Here is an 18,682-nt window from a genome sequence, read left to right on the forward strand (position 1 = left end):
GCAAAAAAATGCAAAGGAGCTATGGATGCACGTGAATTTATGTCTTCCGGGATGTGGGTGGGGCTCTCAACACAACGGTCGCTACGGGAGCCACGTTTTCCACCCACGTTTGTGTGCACGTGCAAACGGCCTGGATTTTTATCTGCTTTTAAAAAATGCTCCCGGAGGTGTGGAGGGGGCGAGCGAGAGAGGCTGCTTTTGGCTGAAATAAATTAAGGCTAGAAAAATGCCGGATGAATTAAACCCAACATCCAGTCGTTCCATTGACGGCACCTGGCTCCCTTAAATGAAACCAACGCTTCTATCCCTCTCCAGGATCGGGTCTGTCCACACTGTAAAAACCGAGTGGAGACGCTTGCTCACATTATACTTGACTGTCCGAGATATGTGGGTATTCGGAATTTCTCTCCTGGGCGGGTCTTAGACAAATCTGAAAGAGACTCTGACCACTCTGTTGTGGAGCTTTTGTTAAATAACACAGAGGCCGTGCTCTTGGAAAAAGTAGCAACATTTCTTTTACAAGTGACGGAATTTTCTAAGTAACGTCCAATGCTAGATCCAGTTTATCTGTCTGTGTTTCGAATGTACTTTTGATTAGTACTTCAGAAATGTCTGTAATGCTCTGGAGCCTATTTTAATATGCCTAATAAAGGTTGTTGTATTGTATTGAAAAAAAAATCAACGCTTCAGGTGGCGTAGTGGTTAAGAGCAGGTGGATTCTAATCTGGAGAATCGGGTTTGCTGCTCATGTGGCAGAGTAAGGAACCCAATCCGTTTCTCCAGATTGAAGTGTGCCTCTCGAAACCACTACACCATACTATCCTCTCAGAGGAGGACACCTGCCATGGAACCTCTCATTCTCATGTGGAACCACTTTTTGTTTTGCGATTGGCCCCGCCCACACAATGCTCACTTTGGAGTTGTTGCCCGCTGTCCTTTCTCGACTCCCTGAAGTGTCTGTGGGTTTAACTCAATTGACCTATGGCAGGGGTGGCCAACCTATGGCACTCCAGATGTTCATGGACTACAATTCCCATCAGCCCCTGCCAGCATGGCTGACAATCGCTATCTCATTGAGCTAGACCAGGGGTGGCCAACCTATGGCACTCCAGATGTTCATGGACTACAATTCCCATCAGCCCCTGCCAGCATGCCCGACGATCGCTGTCTCATTGAGCTAGACCAGGGGTGGCCAACCTATGGCACTCCAGATGTTCATGGACTACAATTCCCATCAGCCCCTGTCAGCATGGCCGATGATTGCTGTCTCATAGAGCTAGACCAGGGGTGGCCAACCTATGGCACTCCAGATGTTCATGGACTACAATTCCCATCAGCCCATGTTCATGGACTACAATTCCCAACTGACAAACTGTGTGGCGTGTTCTTATTCCTCTTGCTGTTGGCGGTTTTGGAAACTGCCGCAGACCTTTCCTCGTTTTATAAACTCTTCTGTTTATTTGTCTTGTGTCCTAAAGAGGAAACAGTTGAGGAAGCATGCATTCTTGTAAAAACAGCGGGTCTTCCTCCAGGAGCTTTGCCAGTCGCGGAAACACCAGGCCTTCGACGTGTGGAGATCAAAAGGGGAGTCTTGTCCGACTGCGGAGAGCACCGGAGGGTTTCCTTACGATGAGACCTCTTTGCTTCCTGGTACATTTTCCTGGTGGGATAGATTGCTTCCTTAGCATCGCATGTACTGCTTGTAGGGTTTTCTCCTTGCCTTCGCCACACGTGTAAGAAAAGCGTCCGAGAGAGGGAGGTGATACAATCCAGGAAATGTCTTGTAAAAGCTAAAGTATCCAGTGTGATGCCTCTGGGTGCGATGGTGCCCGAAGTATCACTTCCATAAGACATTTCCTGGAGTCCACAATGTATTTTTAGAGGAAGAGTTTGGATTTATACCCCTCGTTTCTCAAACAAATGTAGGAGTGGGGAAACTCTTGTTATACAACGAGGAGGAGAAGGAGTTTGGATTCGTACTCCCCTTTCCTCTGCCTTTAAAGAGTCTCAAAGTGGTTTACAAATGCCTTCCCTTCCCCTCGTTGCAACAGATGCCTTGTAAGGTAGGTGGGGTTGAGATAGTGCGACCAGACGTCCCGCTTTTGGCAGGACAGTCCTGCTTTTGATTAATTTGTCCCGCGTCCCGCGGGTTTTAAAAAATGTCCCGATTTTTGGAAGGCTGCCGCACTGCCTTCTGGGGCGCTCCCCTGTTTCCTGCCCTGTGACAGGAGAGCACCCCAGAAGATAGTGCGCTCCACTCGCCTAAAAAATCCTGGGAGTCACCACCTTAGGTTGAGAGGGTTCTGAAGAACTGGGACTGGCCCAAGGTCACCCAGCAGGCTTCATGAGGAGTAGCCCGGAGGAATCAAACCTGGTTCTCCAGATTCGAGTTCACCGCTCACGTGGAGGAGTGGGGAATCAAACTTAAGTCAATCATAGCTGTAAAACAAAGGCCATGTAAATAGGGTGGTAGTTAGGGAGAGATTAGTCAGAAGTAGTAGTTTTGGATTAATACAATACTGGCAGGAACGTTTTGGGCTTTAACAAGTCCCTCGGTTTCACAAGGCAAACAGTCCGAGGCTCGGAATGGGAACGCTTTTCGAGGCAGGGGCACTGTTTTCTCATAATAATCCCATTAGGAAGGGTGTGAGGCAGGTGTTTTGTAAGGCAGGTATGTGCGAGGGCAAGTCCAGACAGGATTTTCTGTCCTTGTGGGTGTAACCTCTTATCTGTGGGTTCTGTGGGGCAGAACTTGGAATGAGTTTGCAACAACAAATTTTAAAAACAAAATGGTTTATTTTCTTAACATATAACATATAACACCAACATGTAACGTCACACTTCAAGGTCCTGTTCAGGTTGCATTTTCAAGTCCTTATATTTACAGTCTGCTGATACTGCCAAGTCCAATTCTTCTTTGCAAGTGGGTTGGCTCCTGAAGACTCCAAGGGCTTGGTGAACAGGATTCAACATGATGAAGGTTTCCAGGAGAACCCTCACCCATTACAAACACTAAAAAACCCTGAAACAATAAACTCCAACATTTACAACATAGCAAAAACAAACAACTACCTTCCCACTAGTTCCCAACAACATTGCAGTTACCTTAACAAGGTGTTAAGGGCTTATACAACCAAGGTCCGCGTCTGGTAGCCTTGTCTCCTCCAAACTACATGAGCTCTGCAGCCTTCTGCTGCTTTGAGTCTCCACCCCTTTCTGGGTCAACCCATTCTGAGCATGGGGGTTACATGGGCACACTAGCCAGTGCCACGAATGGGCTCCGCATTTTGGTGCAGCTCTGTTAGGCACCCCAAGGGTTGGCAGGGTAGGTAGAGACACTGTTATCTTAACACAGAGCCCACCACGGGTCGGCCTGGTAACACCCCTGGTCTCCAGTTTGCAAGACCTGAGCAAGGCTGTTAACAATACTGCATTTTGGAGAAAATTAATGGGGTCATTAATGGGGTCCTCATAAGTCAGAAGTGTTACCGCGTTGCCTGGGTAACTTTATTTCCCCAGAACTGCCAGCTCTCAGCAGAGGAACAGAAACAGGACCCAACACAACGAGAATATTAAGAAATAAAAATGAGTTTATTGAGATGCTGACCTACGTGTCAGCACCTCCACACCATGGCAACTGCGCTGCCTAGCAGCTTTACAATAACTTATATACACTTTCTCCCGCCTGGGAGTCCGGGGGAATACAGGACAGCCTACATCCATTCATTCACAAAAACATACCAACCAACCATACATTTACAAATACATCGAAACCAATCAGAGTCCAGTGGGCAGTCCCTTCTTGAATTTCGCAGCAGAGGCAGGGCAAAGCGATGAGGTAGGCACTGGTGGGAAAAACACAAAAGAGTCCTTTGGGTGCTTGGGGTCAGGAAACGAAACGTAACGACGACGGCACCCTTATGTGCCGGCTGGCGGGATTAGGCAGATTGCGGCGCTTCTTCCGGGGTCCCTTTTGTCAACATCCATTCATGGTTTTAGCAAATGAAAGAGACATGCCCAGGTGGAGCAGGGGTGGATTCCTGCCTTGAGCCAAGGAGGTTCCGTGCAGATGCAAATACAAAAGCTAGCTATAATTCCTACTTTCTACCTAATACAGTGTGTTCCTACCTAACTTACACAGAAATAAAACATAATTCCAGCAGTGGCGTAGGAGGTTAAGAGCTCATGTATCTAATCTGGAGGAACTGTGTTTGATTCCCAGCTCTGCCGCCTGAGCTGTGGAGGCTTCTCTGGGGAATTCAGGTTAGCCTGTGCACTCCCACACACGCCAGCTGGGTGACCTTGGGCTAGTCACAGCTTCTCGGAGCTCTCTCAGCCCCACCTACCTCACAGGGTGTTTGTTGTGAGGGGGGGAGGGCAAGGAGATTGTCAGCCCCTTTGAGTCTCCTGCAGGAAAGAAAGGGGGGATATAAATCCAAACTCCTCCTCCTCCTCCTCCTCCTCCTTCTTCTTCTTAATTTAAAAGCAAGATCAGAAATGGAATAAAATCACTTCTGACTCCACTATCAGAAGCAACTTGACAGCCCTCCTCAGACCTACACAGTTTGCCGGTCACTGAAACTAGTCTTTCAATCCATGCACCCATGGACAAAGCTGACCAGATCATACTGCAGCCCATTTTTATTCCCTTTCAGCTCTATTATTTCCATAATGTGACCGAACTTCTGCACCTCAGATGGTTGGCAAGGTTTTATGCCTTGACTCATTCCTAACGCAGATGATTCATTTTCCACCCTAGGCATGTACATATATAGTCACTGCGCGGATTCCGCCACGTTTTCTTGAACCCACTTCTGAAAGGTTTTTCCGGGAGCGAAAATGAGAGGATGGCATGGTATGTTTTTCTGGGACGGGCGACCTGCCATCCCTCCGGGCGCCAGAAACCAACTTAGGAAAGTCTGAAGTGTCACACGGGTGTTCCCTTCTTTGCTCCCCTCCTGCTGAAAAGAAAATAAAGACCAAGCGGGGAAAGGAAATGAATAAGAGGTCTCTGGCAAGCCAGCCGTTCTTGAGGTAACGACACGGTGCCCGTTGTTCTGCTGGAAATTTGTGGAATCCCAGATGTGGGACGGCGTCCCTTAGAAGTCATCCCCGTTGAGCTGGGGTTGGTATTTTTCCCAGGTAATAAATAACCAGATGCCTGAAAAAGCTCTGAACCGGTATCCAGAAGGCACAAGAAGCCGCCTAGAATACAAGGCTACACACAGAAGATCCTAAACGATTTTTTAAAAGAAGACTTTGCTAATTATTTTCCTGCTTTTCATTGTTGGAGCTCAAAGCAAAAAGCGGTAGAAGAACGGAAATTGCCCAGTTTTTAGCAGAGCAAAAACGCAACAGAGTTTTAAAAAGGAATGATCCTTTATTAAAATTCTAGTTGTAAAAATTAGGCTACAAATATAGATACAACAAAGAGAGAAAGACAAAAAAATATTCCCGTGCCATAGTGCACAAGCAAGCAAACAAACTTACATAGTAACAAAACAAGACGGCATCAACACCACAGCAGAAGGAGAAACGTACAGCAGCAGGAGAATAAGATGCAGGGGTTAAAAAAAAAGAGGGAGGAGGAGTAAGAGGAGCATACAAAACTACACCTAGCAGCTCACCTGCCGGGCATGAACAGAAACAACCAAGTAAATGCAGCTATCTTACTCCTGCGAGGATTTACTGAAAGAAATAGGAATGCTGAATATTCTAACAAAAAGTTTGAAGGAGATATCCCATCCCATCTCGGCTTGGCCAAACCCAGACCCGTATAACTTCTACAAGCTGACTGTCTTTCACTGTAGTCCATTTTTATTTCAGTTCTTTTATTTCCATGCCGTGGCCGATCTTCTCCACCCCGGATGGTTGGTGGAATCGTGGTTAAGAGCAGGTGGACCGGATTTATTCCCTACATGAGCGGCAGACCCCTACTGGGTGAACTGGATTTGTTTCCCTGCTCTTCCACATGAAGTCTGCTGGATGACCTTGGGCTAGTCACAGTTCTCTCAGAACTCTCTCAGCCCCACCTTCCGGACAAGGTGTCTGTTGTGAGGAGAGGAAGGGAAAGGAGTTTGTAAGCTGCCTTGAGTCTCCTTACAGGAGAGAAAGGTGGGATATAAATCCAAATTCCTCCTCCTCCTCTTCCTCCTTCTAGGAGCAGCAGTGGCGTAGGAGGTTAAGAGCTCGTGTATCTAATCTGGAGGAACCGGGTTTGATTCCCCGCTCTGCCGGCCTGAGCTGTGGAGGCTTATCTGGGGAATTCAGATTAGCCTGTGCACTCCCACACATGCCAGCTGGGTGACCTTGGGCTAGTCACAGCTTCTCGGAGCTCTCTCAGCCCCACCTACCTCACAGGGTGTTTGTTGTGAGGGGGGAAGGGCAAGGAGATTGTAAGCCCCTTTGAGTCCCCTGCAGGAGAGAAAGGGGAGATATGAATCCAAACTCTTCTTCTTCTTCCTGTTGGGTGACCTTGGGCTAGTCACAGTTCTCTCTGAACTCTCTTAGTCCCACCTATCTCATGAGGTATCTGTTGTGGGAGAGGAGGGGAAACGAGCTTGTAGGCCACCTTGAGTCTCCTTACAAGACAGAAAGGTGGGGTATAAATCCAAACTCCTCCTCCTCCTTCTCCTTGATTATGCAGAGTTGCTAACCTACAGGGGGTAGCTGGAGATCAGTTGGAACTACAAATGGTCTCCAAACAACAGAAATTAGTTTCCCTGGAGCAAACAGGTGCTTTGGAGGTGGGCTATGGGGTGTTGTACCCCACTGAAGCCCCCAACCCTGCCCCCCCACCCAGCTCCACTCCCAACATCTCCAGGTATTTCCTAACCAGGAGCCGTCAACACTGACTATGTGCCTTCCAGCCACATCCTGAAGATTTGCCAGTGAACAGGAGTTCCGTTGGCAGGTAGTATCAGGTAGTTAGCATCTGTCTGGGTTCAGCTGTGAGTTCAGCCAATCAGCCTGGGGTCCCCAGTCAGCAACAAATTCTGTAATTGGTTCCTCTAACCCAGTGATGGCGAACCTTTTCGAGACCCAAGTGCCCAAACTGCAACCCCAAACCCACTTATTTATCGCAAAGTGCCAACATGGCCATTTAACCCGAATACTGAGGTTTTAGTTTAGAAAAAATGGTTGGCTGTGAGGCGTGTGTTACTCAGGAGTAAGCTTGGTGGTAGTTGGTGGCTTTGCTTTGAAGCAACCGTGTAACTCTTCCAACAGGTGAATCATGACCCTAGGAGGGTGTACTCAGAAGCAAACCCCATTGCCAGCAACCGAGCTTACTCCCTGGTAAAGGATCACGCTTTAATTCTTCCCATGAAAATCAGTGGGGTTTAACAACGCTTAACAGGGTTACCTATACTGCTTCCCCAAAACTAGGCCTTAGGTTTAATGCTAATAATCGAGCCCAGCAGCCCAGGCCAGCCTAGATGAGTGTGTGTGTGTGGGGGTGTGTGTGTGTGTGATTTTCTCCCCACATGATGAACTCTGTTTGTGAGTGCCCAAAGAGAGGGCTCTGAGTGCCACCTCTGGCACCCGTGCCATAGGTTCGCCACCACTGCTCTAACCTCTGGATTTAGTACTGCTTTGTCCGGCTTTAGAAAACCTAAATATGATTCACTCTGTAACAATGAATTGCAAACTAGGGTGAGGCAAGTGAACGGGCTCCAACTGAGCAAGAACTAGACCCCGAAAGGACCACAAAGTCCGCCTGAACAAACAGCCAGGGCTGAACTTACGAGCGGCTGTTACTTTAAATGGCTCTCCAGTTACTTATTTGAACCAAGGGTTGTGACTACATAACAGTTTGCCAAAAACAAATGCGGGCGTTGCAAAACAGTTTTACATTATAAACACAATCCACTAACACAGCAATCTGTGAGCTAAATCAGTTGGACCTTCTCTATTCCCAGAGAGTCTGGTCTCCATGTGTGAGGAGGTAGATTGTATCTGCCCAAGGAAGGGCCTCTTTTGTGGCAGGGTTAGGTCTCGGAAGCTTAAGCCAATAAACTCTGAAGTATTGATCGGTAGCGTTTTTTGATGAGGTATCGAAGCACCATACTTGGCAAAGCCAGTGCTGATGAAACTGGCATTCAGAGTCCCCTTTTATTCCCCACTGGAAGCCCCTCTCCCGTTTTTCCAAGAGTTTGTGAAGAACAGTCTTTGGAACTGAGGCATGCCCCTTGTTGAAGCTGGTTGGCAGCAGGTAAGCAGAGAGAAGAGCCTGCACCCTCGAAAGCTTCCTGCCCCACTGGAAGATAACAAGACATAATACAGTTTCCCCATGGGACCCAGAGATATCAAGAGGAAGCCCTAAGTTTGTTCTCACCAAAGCCCCAGGGTTCAGAAATACCATAAAGTAAAAGGAATCCAAGGAAAGAATGCACAGTTGGCAGTGGTTACATATAGCAGGCTGGTTACATATATCTTTCTGTAGCAGCATTGATTTGTTGTCTTAAGGCAGTTACCGTATATACTGGCGTATAAGACTACTTTTGAACCCTGGGAAATCATCTGTAAAGTCTGGGGTCGTCTTATACGCCGGGTACTGAGTGGGTGGTACTGAGCGCCCAGGATGTGGAGCAGCAGCTCTGCTGCTGCCCCGCGCACTGGGTTCAGTTCCTCACTCCTGAACACAAAACTTGCCCTACTCTAGCTTGCCCAGCCGCCGGCCTGTCTCCCTGCCTGTGCAACTGCAGCCCGTCGCCACCACCTGCCATGATCTTAGTGCATGCTTTACCTTTAGAGTCAGCCCTGTCGGCGCTCATCCTCTCCCCGGCCGTTGGCGTGCGGCGCCTGGCCTCAGCACTGTGCTGGATCTTGGTGGGGGGAGTGAAAGGCAGTGGTGGTGCCTGGAGCAGTTGACCGGGAGACTGTCAGTGCGCCTCCCCCCCAGAGGGAGAGATGATCTGGAAACTTGGTGAATGTGAAAGGGGGGGGGTCAAGTTTCTCCTCTTCCTCTGAGTGGGAAAATTCCCCCAAGTTGTTCGGGGCACGATTCTTTGGAGTTCTCCTAGAGACGTCCAGCACCTGCATGTCATAAGCATTTGACATAGTCTTATACAGCGAGTATATCCCAAACTCTATATTTTAACTGGAAACGTGGGGGGGGGGGGTCGTCTTATACGCCCAGTCGTCTTATACGCCGGTATATACGGGGTACATTGAATTGGGAACGCACCACAATTACATAGATAATAGTCCCTGGACAGGCAGCTCCATCTCTGTGGGATAGTCTGCCTGGAGAGGGCTATACCATCTCTTTTGCTCTTTCAGCAAGTCTTTTAAGCCAGCACTGTCCAAGAGGACTTTCCCCCATTTCTGTAGTGTCCTGTTCACTCCCATGTTTACAGCTTCTCTGAGTTTTAGATGTCTATCTGATTTTCGTGGTTCGTTTTTCTGTGACCCTGCTTTGAGCTGGCAGGGAAAAGCGGTATAAAAATACCTTCAATAAAGTATCCAGTGTTGTGGTGGGGTCTTTTTGTGGTAATTTGTCGCTTAATTTGTTTTCAATCCAGAAGGACTCTGGCGTCCATTTCCAGTCAAGGCAGCTGCGGGGAGGATGCTTTGGAGCTAGGTACGTGATCTCACACTCTTTTTCCCAAGCAGCTTTTGGCTAGATGTCACTTTTCACGGAAACCTCCGTGAAATGAGGTCCCACAATCTCCCCGGACAATTTCCCTTCATTGGTAAAGCTAAAAATTTTTTGCCTAGCGCTTGGCCTAAATCTGCTCACCTGAAAATTTAAATGTGTGGCCATTAAATTTTTCTGACCCAGGGCAAAACCCTCAACATTTCACCCAGAGGTGGGATCCAGCAGGTTCTCACAGGTTCCCGAGAGTAGGTTACTAATTATTTGTGCGTGCCGAGAGGGGGTTACTAATGGGTGGTTTTGCCACGTGATTTTTGCCTTAGTTACGCCCCTCCTCTCAGCAGTAGTGCGCAGAACTTGAAGCGGTCTAGCAAGAGGTGCACCAGCGTGCGTGGCAGCCTGCGCCTGCGTGCATTCGTCTCCCGCCCAAGGACCGGCGCAGCGGCTGCGTCCTTGCCACAGTCCCGCCCAGGAATGCCCTGCCCCAGAAGGCCCGGCCACGCCCCCGTCATGCCCCATCCAGCCCCATTGGCGCTACGCCACAGTTTGAATCCAACCACCATGGGAACCTGTTACTAAATTTTTTGGATCCCACCACTGATTACACCCACTTTAATATGGTTGAGTTCGCAGCTGCCAGTTCTTGAGCTGGTTGCTGGCCTTTCATTCCAATTTGAGCCTCACCCAGAGGCCTAGGAAGTTGTAATGTACCCTCGTAGTATTCCTGCGGATCCCAGCAGGGCTGCCTTCTGAATCTGACAGATGTTGATTTTGTCGATTCGAAGATGTTTCAAGTGCTGCCCGAGTGTTTTCAGGATGGCGCCCAGGATGCCGATCACCACTGGGCCGACCGCAGCTGGTTTGTGCCGGGGACGTGAAGCTCGATTTTCAAATCGTGACCTTCTCATGTTCTTTTTCAATGACCCTGCTGTCACCGGGTACTGCTATGTCGATGATGGTCACTTTCTTGTCCTTTATCACGGTGACGTCAGATATATGACATGCCAACACTTTGTCCATTTGGATTCGAAATACTGTGTTCTCCCTCTCCCCAACCTGCAGTTGACGTCGAGGACGAAGTACCTGCTGTGGAGGTTTCCAAGATCTCTGATCCATCCGCGATGGTTGTGCTCCAACTGAAGTCAAAACCTATTGACTTTTGCCTGGCCAGAGTAAGTGATGCGACATCCCACGCCTGGAAATGGTGGCTGTTGCAGCCAACACAGGAGTAGAGCAGTGCAATCACAGGCCTCTCCCACACATGGAGAATAGCGTGCGTCAATCCACTTTCAGTGCACTTTTGCAGCTGGATTTTACTGCAATGCAAAGTAGCAAAATCCCACTTGCAAATGTGCGCGAGGAGCTAATCTGCATATTGGACTATCTGGACGTTTTCTTTCTTTTTGGTATTTGCACAATGGTGGTGTGAGACTAGTGTTTTGGCCACAGAGGTCGAATCCCCACTTGAAATTGCCGCGCCAGATCCAAACCTGTTGGTTATTGAAAGCGTGTCCTCTTCATTGGAGTTTCTCCCTCCCCACATGGCAAGCACACAGCAGACACACCCGGTTGCAGGACTCTTAGTAATCCCCACTACCAAAGCGGGCTTCGGCTTAGCCGGTCTCCCCTGATTGGCTGGCGTGCCTTGATGGGCGGGACCTTTTCCCACTGCGGGAAGCGTACGTGGCAGCGAGTGTGATAAAAAAAACCAGCATGTAAGAAGTTTAGCGTTTAAGCACCATTGCAAACGGATTTAAATGCGTTACCCTCCGTAAATAGAAACCATATGAACGATTCAAAGTTACACGTTTGACTGCTTAATGTTTGCATCCCCTTCTGCTGGCCGATTGCAAAAGCGGAAATGAAACCAAGGAAAGGCTGCATGTGCATTGCAGTGCTGATTGGTTGCCCAAATTCTGCGTCACACTCCAGGGCGGGAAATGAGTCAGAGTTTCAACCCTCATCCCTCCCCTCGGATCGGCACTGAACCGTGTTAATGGGGTCTATGCCACTTGCAACCAGGTTCTGCCGGAACGCAGATTAACGGGGAGAACGAGCGCCAGAAAGGGAATCTGCCACGCAAGCAATGGGGAGGTTGTCCCTCAAACCTGGTTAGTTTGTGTTCTGAAACCTGGCTAAGACGGTAGTGGGGATTCGACCAGAGTCTCACATAGGACTTTGATCCTTGCGTTTCATTTCTGTTCGTTGCTAGAATAAATTTGCACGTGTGTTAGCAACTTTTTTGCTTATTTTTGTAGCCTGGGCATGATGATTTTACTGGTTGTTGCCTTGTGTGCATGCTGTGCCCAAATCGTCGTTGTGAATCCTAGTAAAATGCCAGAGTCCACACCCCAAATTGGCCAGCTCCTCTGAAGGAACTGCTTTCTGTAGTCTGGAGATCAGTGGTGATACCAAGCACGCTCCAGGATCTACCTGGAGGTTGGGAATCCTAGTACAATGCCACAGAGTCCACCCTCTGACCCTGCCACAGAAGTGTCAAATAGTAATGCTGACAGCCAAAGTCCTAGGGAAAAGTGTAAAGTCATAACAAAAGTTCCCAGCAGCAGCTTAAACTGATGCCTAACAAAATCTGTGTGATCGCATTCAACTATAAAGGAAGCCTCCCTGAATGGAACTCCCTAAGGGATGCCAGATATAATTTAAAAATGTTATTGGAAAACAGGTTAAAGACTATAGCTCTGCAATCTGTTGAGGCTCTTGACAGAATCTATCCACATTCAATGTATCAACCACAGAGGTTTGTCTTAACATTTAAATCTGCTTCCATTCCCTCCCTGATGCTAAAAAGTAAAACATTGCTCACAAGGAAGGGAGTATTTTTAAGCAGAGTTTTTGCTAATCAGTTAGTGAATCCACTTGTACCACAAGCCTCAACACCTAAGTCCAAAGCCTCCTTGCCTGTAAATACTAGATCAATGAGGGCAGCCTCCATTCACCCAAGGGAGCAAAACAAACAACCATCGAGCATTAGACATGATAATCCTTGCTATAATAACTCTGAACTATCATGGGCTGATTGCGATTTGCTTGAAAACAGTGCCAAACAAACTTTTGAGCTCCTACCCTTGGAAGAACTATAAAGAGTCCACCCTCCAAAGTAGTTGTTTTATCCAGGGGAACTGAGAGCCAGTGAGGTGTAGTGGTAAAGAGCAGGTGGATTCTAATATGGAGAACCAGGTTCAATTCCCCACTCCTCCACCTGAGTGGCAGAGGCTTATCTGCTGAACCAGATGTGTTTCTGCACTCCTGCATTCCTGCTGCTTGCCCTGGGGCTAGTCACAGTTCTCTCAGAACTCTCTTAGCCCCATCTGCCTCACAAGGTGTCTGTTGTGGGGAGAGGAAGGGAAAGGAGCTTGTAAGCCACCTTGAGTCTCCTTACAGGAGAGAAAGGTGGGATGTAAATCCAAACTCTTCTTCTGATCTCTGCTGTCTGTTGGTCAGTTATAATTCTGGGTTCCAACCTACTTCCTGGTTTGGAAACCATTCAGGAAACACCACGCGTGGCCCGATGGGCCAAGTACAAGGCGTATCCTCAAAAGCGAGGGCTGGTTGCCCGCTCTGCACACCAGTGATTAGATAAAGCAAGCTAATGGCCTGTCATTTAACAGAGCCTGTGGACAGGACTGGCCATGGAGAACTATTTACGCCTGACAGAGTGAAGAAAAACAATACAAATTGAATTAAAAATGCCAATTAAGACAAACATTCAGGAGCAGACGGGGGCAGAACCGTCTGGCTTCTGGAAAGAGCAGTTTACAGCTTTATTATGTTGCTGGCCTCTCGCAGAAACCCAACGACCTTCTTTTTGCCTTATGATTAGGCCTGACGTGGGCTTCCTGAAAATGATTTAGGGCGCTCGGAGCCCCCTCCCCACCCCAGGCAGAAAACCCGCATAGTGGCTCTGACACAGAACGGTTTGCCCCAAGGGAACATTGTCAGGAAAGGAAAAGCTGACTCCTCGAGTGAATAATCCAGCAACGTACAGTATTTACGAAACAGGGAATTAAAAGAGCGGAGCAGCGGGCTGAGATGCGGCGCTGCCACGTTTCTCCTTTCTTCTTGGAAAAGCGCTGTAAAAATAGATCTCCATTTGCCTTCCTTTCGTACACAGAGACCGTGTGTGTGTGTGTGTGTGTGTGTGTGTTCTCTCCCCTTCCCTTTTCACTTATGCTGCCCCCCTCCCCCCTTTCTATTTCCTCTTAATTAAGGACCTGAAAATCTTATTGTTTGGCTCCAGCCTCGGCTGCTTCAGCGAGGAGTGGAAAATTCAGAGCTTCGTTTTCAGCGATGTGCCGGAGCTCAAGTATGGCATCGTGCAAAGAAAGGTAATGCTCTAGCATGGTGGCAGAGGACTTTGGACAAACGGCGGGACACTGTTTATGCCGGCGTGGTGTAGTGGTTAAGAGCAAGTACACTCTAATCTGAAGAACCGGGTTTGATTCCCCGCTCTGCCACTTGAGCTGTGGAGGCTTATCTGGGGAACTAGATTAGCTTGTGCACTCCAACACATGCCAGCTGGGTGACCTTGGGCTAGTCACAGTTCTCCGGAGCTCTCTCGGCCCCACCCACCTCACAAGGTGTTTGTTGTGACAGGTGAAGGGAAATGAGATTGTAAACCCCTTTGAGTCTCCTTACAGGAGAGAAAGGGGGATATAAATCCAAACTCTTCTTCTTCTTCTTTTTGGGGCTACGGCTCATTGGAATTAACAGGGGTGGTGCACAAGTAGACTTGGGGGGGATTGAATAAGGGTTGCACATGATTTGGTGGGGAAGATACAGCGGTTGCACATAAGGAGGCCAGGCACTTTCCCACTGGTGGGGTCCGAAGCCACTGACAACCTAAGAACTTCAGAAGAGGCCTGCTGGCTCCAGCCAATGGTCCATCTAGTCCAGCATCGTATGTCACAGAGTGACCAAGCAGTTTCCCTGCAGGGCCAATGACAGAGGCCCATTCTGCCTCTTGGCACTGGGAGTCAAAGATTGACTGCCTCTGTACGTGGAGGCTCTCCCCTTAGTTGTCGGAGTTAGTAGCCACTGACCGATCTCTCCTCTGCGAATCTGACTTTTAAAGCTGTCTATGGCCCTTTCCCCACTTACCTTAAGCCCCGCGCTACTCTCCTCAAGTAGCGCGGGGTCCCGTGGCACGCCCCACTACAGGGGCGGCGACAGTGCAGTTGCCCCGACGCTGCCGCTCTCGCGCCCCCTCAGCGTCTCGCATCCCTGGGCGCTCCTCCCTGGCAGCCTTTTGATGACCCAGCGTGGGGACGCCAGGGCGCGTGCCAGAAGATACCCGCTGGCGCTGAGAGTAGCTTCGCAGCAAAGGGCAGCAAAGGTAAGTGGGGAAGCGGCCTATGCCTGAAGTAGAAGATAAGAGGCTAGCAGGGAGCACCCTGGTGAGAAAGCTGAGGCTTCTCGTCGCGCCTGGGGGCACACACGCCTGGCTTATCCCACCCCTAAGATACGCCATGCTGGCGGGGCCTCCAGGCCTAACCGAAGAACCAAGGAACATAATTCCAGAGCAAAGCCGAGGCTAATGCACGGGAACTCCACGCGCGTCCATATTCTCCCACCGGGCCTGCGAGCAGCCAAGTGCAAAACCAAGATGTTCCAGCACGTAAGCCCATCGCCCAAAACACTTTCTGCAGATGTCATCCAGGAATTGTTCCAGTCAGCGCTCCAGAATGGAATCCAAAGCCCCCCCTCGCTCTAACATCAGTTCCCGCTAAAATTGGCCGAACTTCTAAACAAAAATCCAGGCAGGGCCGGAGCAGTAGGCCTTCGGGCGTGCTGCAGAAAACCCTGCCCTCGGTGACATTTGCTCAGGTGATTTGGCCGCCAGGAAATCGGGAGGTTGTTTTCTTTCTCGAAAGCAGGACAAAAGCAACGGCGTCCGTCCCCCGTGATGTTATCGGCGGCAATGCTTACTGGGGGGGTTTTCTCAGGGAAGTAGAGGGAAGGGATAGAAGACCACACTTGCCTGTTATGAATGCAGCAGTGGAAATGCATGTAATCTTATGGTCAAAACAGAGAAGAAACAAATGGGATCTGGCTCTCTGGAATGCCAAATACTAGCCTCAAACAACCCCCTCTGTTTGCCTTTCTCCTTCTCATGACCCCTCCGTCTAGGGGGGACCGTGCGGGGTCCTGGCCGCCGTCCAAGGCTGTGTCCTGCGACATCTTATCTTCGGAGACAGCGGCGGGAACAGCGGCGACGCTTCGTAAGTCAACACGTCCCCAAGGCGGGGGCGTTTTCTATTCCAAATCGGATGACAATCCCCTCCATTGTTGTGAGGGGGAAGGGGGGGGGGCTTTCTGATCCAACCTGATAGAGCAGTGGTGGCGAACCTATGGCACGGATGCCAGAGGTGGCACCCAGAGCCCTCTCTGTGGGCACGCACAAACAGAGTTCATCATGTGGGGGAGAAATCATCCCCCTCACAAACACACATCTAGGCTGGCCTGGGCCGCTGGGCTCAATTATTAGCATTAAACCTAAGACCTAGTTTTGGGGAAGCAGTGTAGGTAACCCTGTTAAGCGCTGTTAAACCCCACTGAGTTTCATGCGAAGAACTAAAGCGTGATCCTTTACCTGGGAGTAAGCTTGGTGGTTGGCAATGTGACTTACTTCTGAGTAAACCCTCCTAGGGTCGTGATTCACCCGTTTGAAGAGTTGCACGGTTGCTTCAAAGCAAGGCCACTTACCACCAAGCTTACTACCCGAGTAACGCACGCCTAGGAGCCAACTGTTTTTTCTTAACTGAAACCTCAGTATTCAGATTAAATTGCCGTGTTGGCACTTTGTGATAAATGTGGGTCACTGTGATAGAGGAAGATAAAATGTCAGTGGATGTACTCACATTGACTGAGGTTACAAGCTTGAATTGAAAAACCAATCAAAACACAGTTCTCATAATATCAGATTTTGCTTGGGTTTTTTGGTTTGGGCCAATCCGGTCGTAGCTGACTTAACCGAAACCTTGTAGGGTTTTCAAGGCAAGAGAAGTTCAGGGGATATTTGGCGCCGCCTGTCTCAGTGTAGCAACCCTGGAACTGGTGGTCTCCCATCCAAACGTTTAAAAGCAACCTTTAAAAATGGCAGGTTACAGCGTCTCGGTTCATCAACAAATCAAATTCCGTAAAAACTCAGTCGTTTCAACCGATACAATCCTAACAAGGCCGTGAAAAACAGCTGGGAGAGTGCTCAACTCCCCACGCCAGCATTAATAGGCTCTGCCCTTTAAACAGTAAAACATTTTGGATAATAAAAGGATAATAAAAGGATATGCTGAGAGATAAAAACTAAGCAGGGTAAAAAAAAGTTTAAAACTCATCTTAAAAGTTGGAGGAGCTCAACAGAGCGACTGCTCCCCGCCCCACCGTTAAGCAGGGCTGACCCCGCTTCGCTTCGTAAGATCTGACCAGATCAGGCTAGTCCGGATCATTTGGGTCAGGTCAGACAAGCTGGTGGTTTGCCAGAGCCTTCCCTTGCAGAGCAACCCTGCCGTTTCTTGGCAGCCTCCCCTCCAAATACGAACGGGGGCCAACCCAGCTTAGCTTCTGAGATCTGAACAGACCAAGCTGTCCGGATTTGTCGACCCCTGCAACGACCAGACTCTTGGGCTCAGAGATCAGTTAATTGGCAGGATTTCACGAACCGCGTGCCTGCCGGCTTTGCTGGGGCTGAGTTCCTCCACATTTCTTGGATAATACCCAGAGGTGGGATCCAGGTGGGATCCAGCAGGTTCCCAAGAGTAGGTTACTAATTATTTGTGTGTGCCGAGAGGGGGTTACTCATTGGTGATTTTGTCACGTGATTTTTGCCTTAGTTACGCCCCTCCTCTCAGCAGTAGCGCGCAGAACTTGAAGCAGTCTAGCAGGAGGTGCACCGGCGTGCGTGGCAGCCTGCGCCTGCGTGCATTCATTTCCCACCCAAGGACCGGTGCAGCTGCTGCATCCTTGCCACAGCCCCGCCCAGGAATGCCCCGCCCCCGGAATGCCCGGTCACGCCCCTGTTATGCCCCACCCAGCCCCATTGGCGCTACGCCACAGTTTGAATCCCACCACCATGGGAACCTGTTACTAAAATGTTTGGATCCCACCACTGATAATACCTGTTATTTGAACATCCCTGCAGCCCCCCCACTCTCAGGACCCCAGCAGGGTGAAATCGTTAGCAGCGTTCTCTAGCAGCTCAGTCTCCAAAGCCAAGCTCCAAAGCCAAGCTTTGGAGACTGAGCTGCTAGAGCCCCTCGGGGGAGGGCGGTATATAAGTGGAATGAATGAATGAATGAATGAATGAATGAATGAATGAATGAATGAATGAATGAATAAATAAGCAAGCAAGCAAGCAAGCAAGCAAGCAAGCAAGCAAGCAAGCAAGCCAGCCAGAGATAAGGTGGGCTTGGCTGGCCCAAAAGATGAGGAAGTTACTGCCTGCCCAGAGCAAAAGGAAACAAGCCAGAGGTTCCCACATGGCCACCTGCTCCTGGCCCACCTCGCCTTGGGCCTTTCCCCACTTACCTTAAGCCCCGCGCTACTCTCCTCAAGTAGCGCGGGGTCCCCCGGCACTCCCCACGACAGGGGCAGCGACAGCGCAGCCGCCCCGACGCTGCCGCTGTTGCGCCCCCTCAGCGCGTGGTATCCCTGGTGCTCTTGTAAACGGCGCCTTTTGATGACTCTGCGCTCGTGGGGATGCCCGGGCGTGCGCCAGGGATGCCGCGTGCTGAGAGCAGCGCGCGGCATAGGGGGGATCCTGGTGAGTGGGGAAACGCCCCTTGTCTCACGGCAAGGTTTTGCCCCGGGCACCATTTCCCCTTGCTCTGCCTCTGATGGTCTCCCATCCAGGAACATTCTGCCTCAGTTCTACTGTAGGACGCAGCCCTCCATCTTTTCAGAATCCCGACCTCTCTGAAAACAGATTGAGAGAGGTGGCCAAAATAAAGTTCAGCCAAAGGTTCTTATCTTCCCGCTTCTCCATCCTCCTTTGTCGGAGGCTTCAGGCTTTCCGTGCCTGCTTCGTTTCTTCCTAGGTCCGTGGTGATGAACCTTTGGCACTCCAGATGT

General features: G+C 49.7%; 1 protein-coding gene across 2 annotated transcripts in view; it reads left to right on the plus strand.

Annotated features, from left to right (window-relative positions):
* MINDY4 (MINDY lysine 48 deubiquitinase 4) overlaps positions 1-18,682 on the plus strand; it is an 86,504-nt gene that overhangs the window by 8,959 nt on the left and 58,863 nt on the right. For both annotated transcript variants that reach the window (XM_048511364.1, XM_048511365.1), the window contains exons 4-7: positions 9,525-9,583; positions 10,661-10,770; positions 13,828-13,944; positions 15,746-15,837. In XM_048511364.1, the coding sequence (XP_048367321.1) occupies positions 9,525-9,583; positions 10,661-10,770; positions 13,828-13,944; positions 15,746-15,837 (378 nt within the window). The remainder of the gene's footprint in view (positions 1-9,524; positions 9,584-10,660; positions 10,771-13,827; positions 13,945-15,745; positions 15,838-18,682) is intronic.

The sequence above is a fragment of the Sphaerodactylus townsendi genome, linkage group LG11 (assembly GCF_021028975.2).
Source record: "Sphaerodactylus townsendi isolate TG3544 linkage group LG11, MPM_Stown_v2.3, whole genome shotgun sequence".
In the NCBI taxonomy this organism is placed as follows: Eukaryota; Metazoa; Chordata; class Lepidosauria; order Squamata; family Sphaerodactylidae; genus Sphaerodactylus; species Sphaerodactylus townsendi.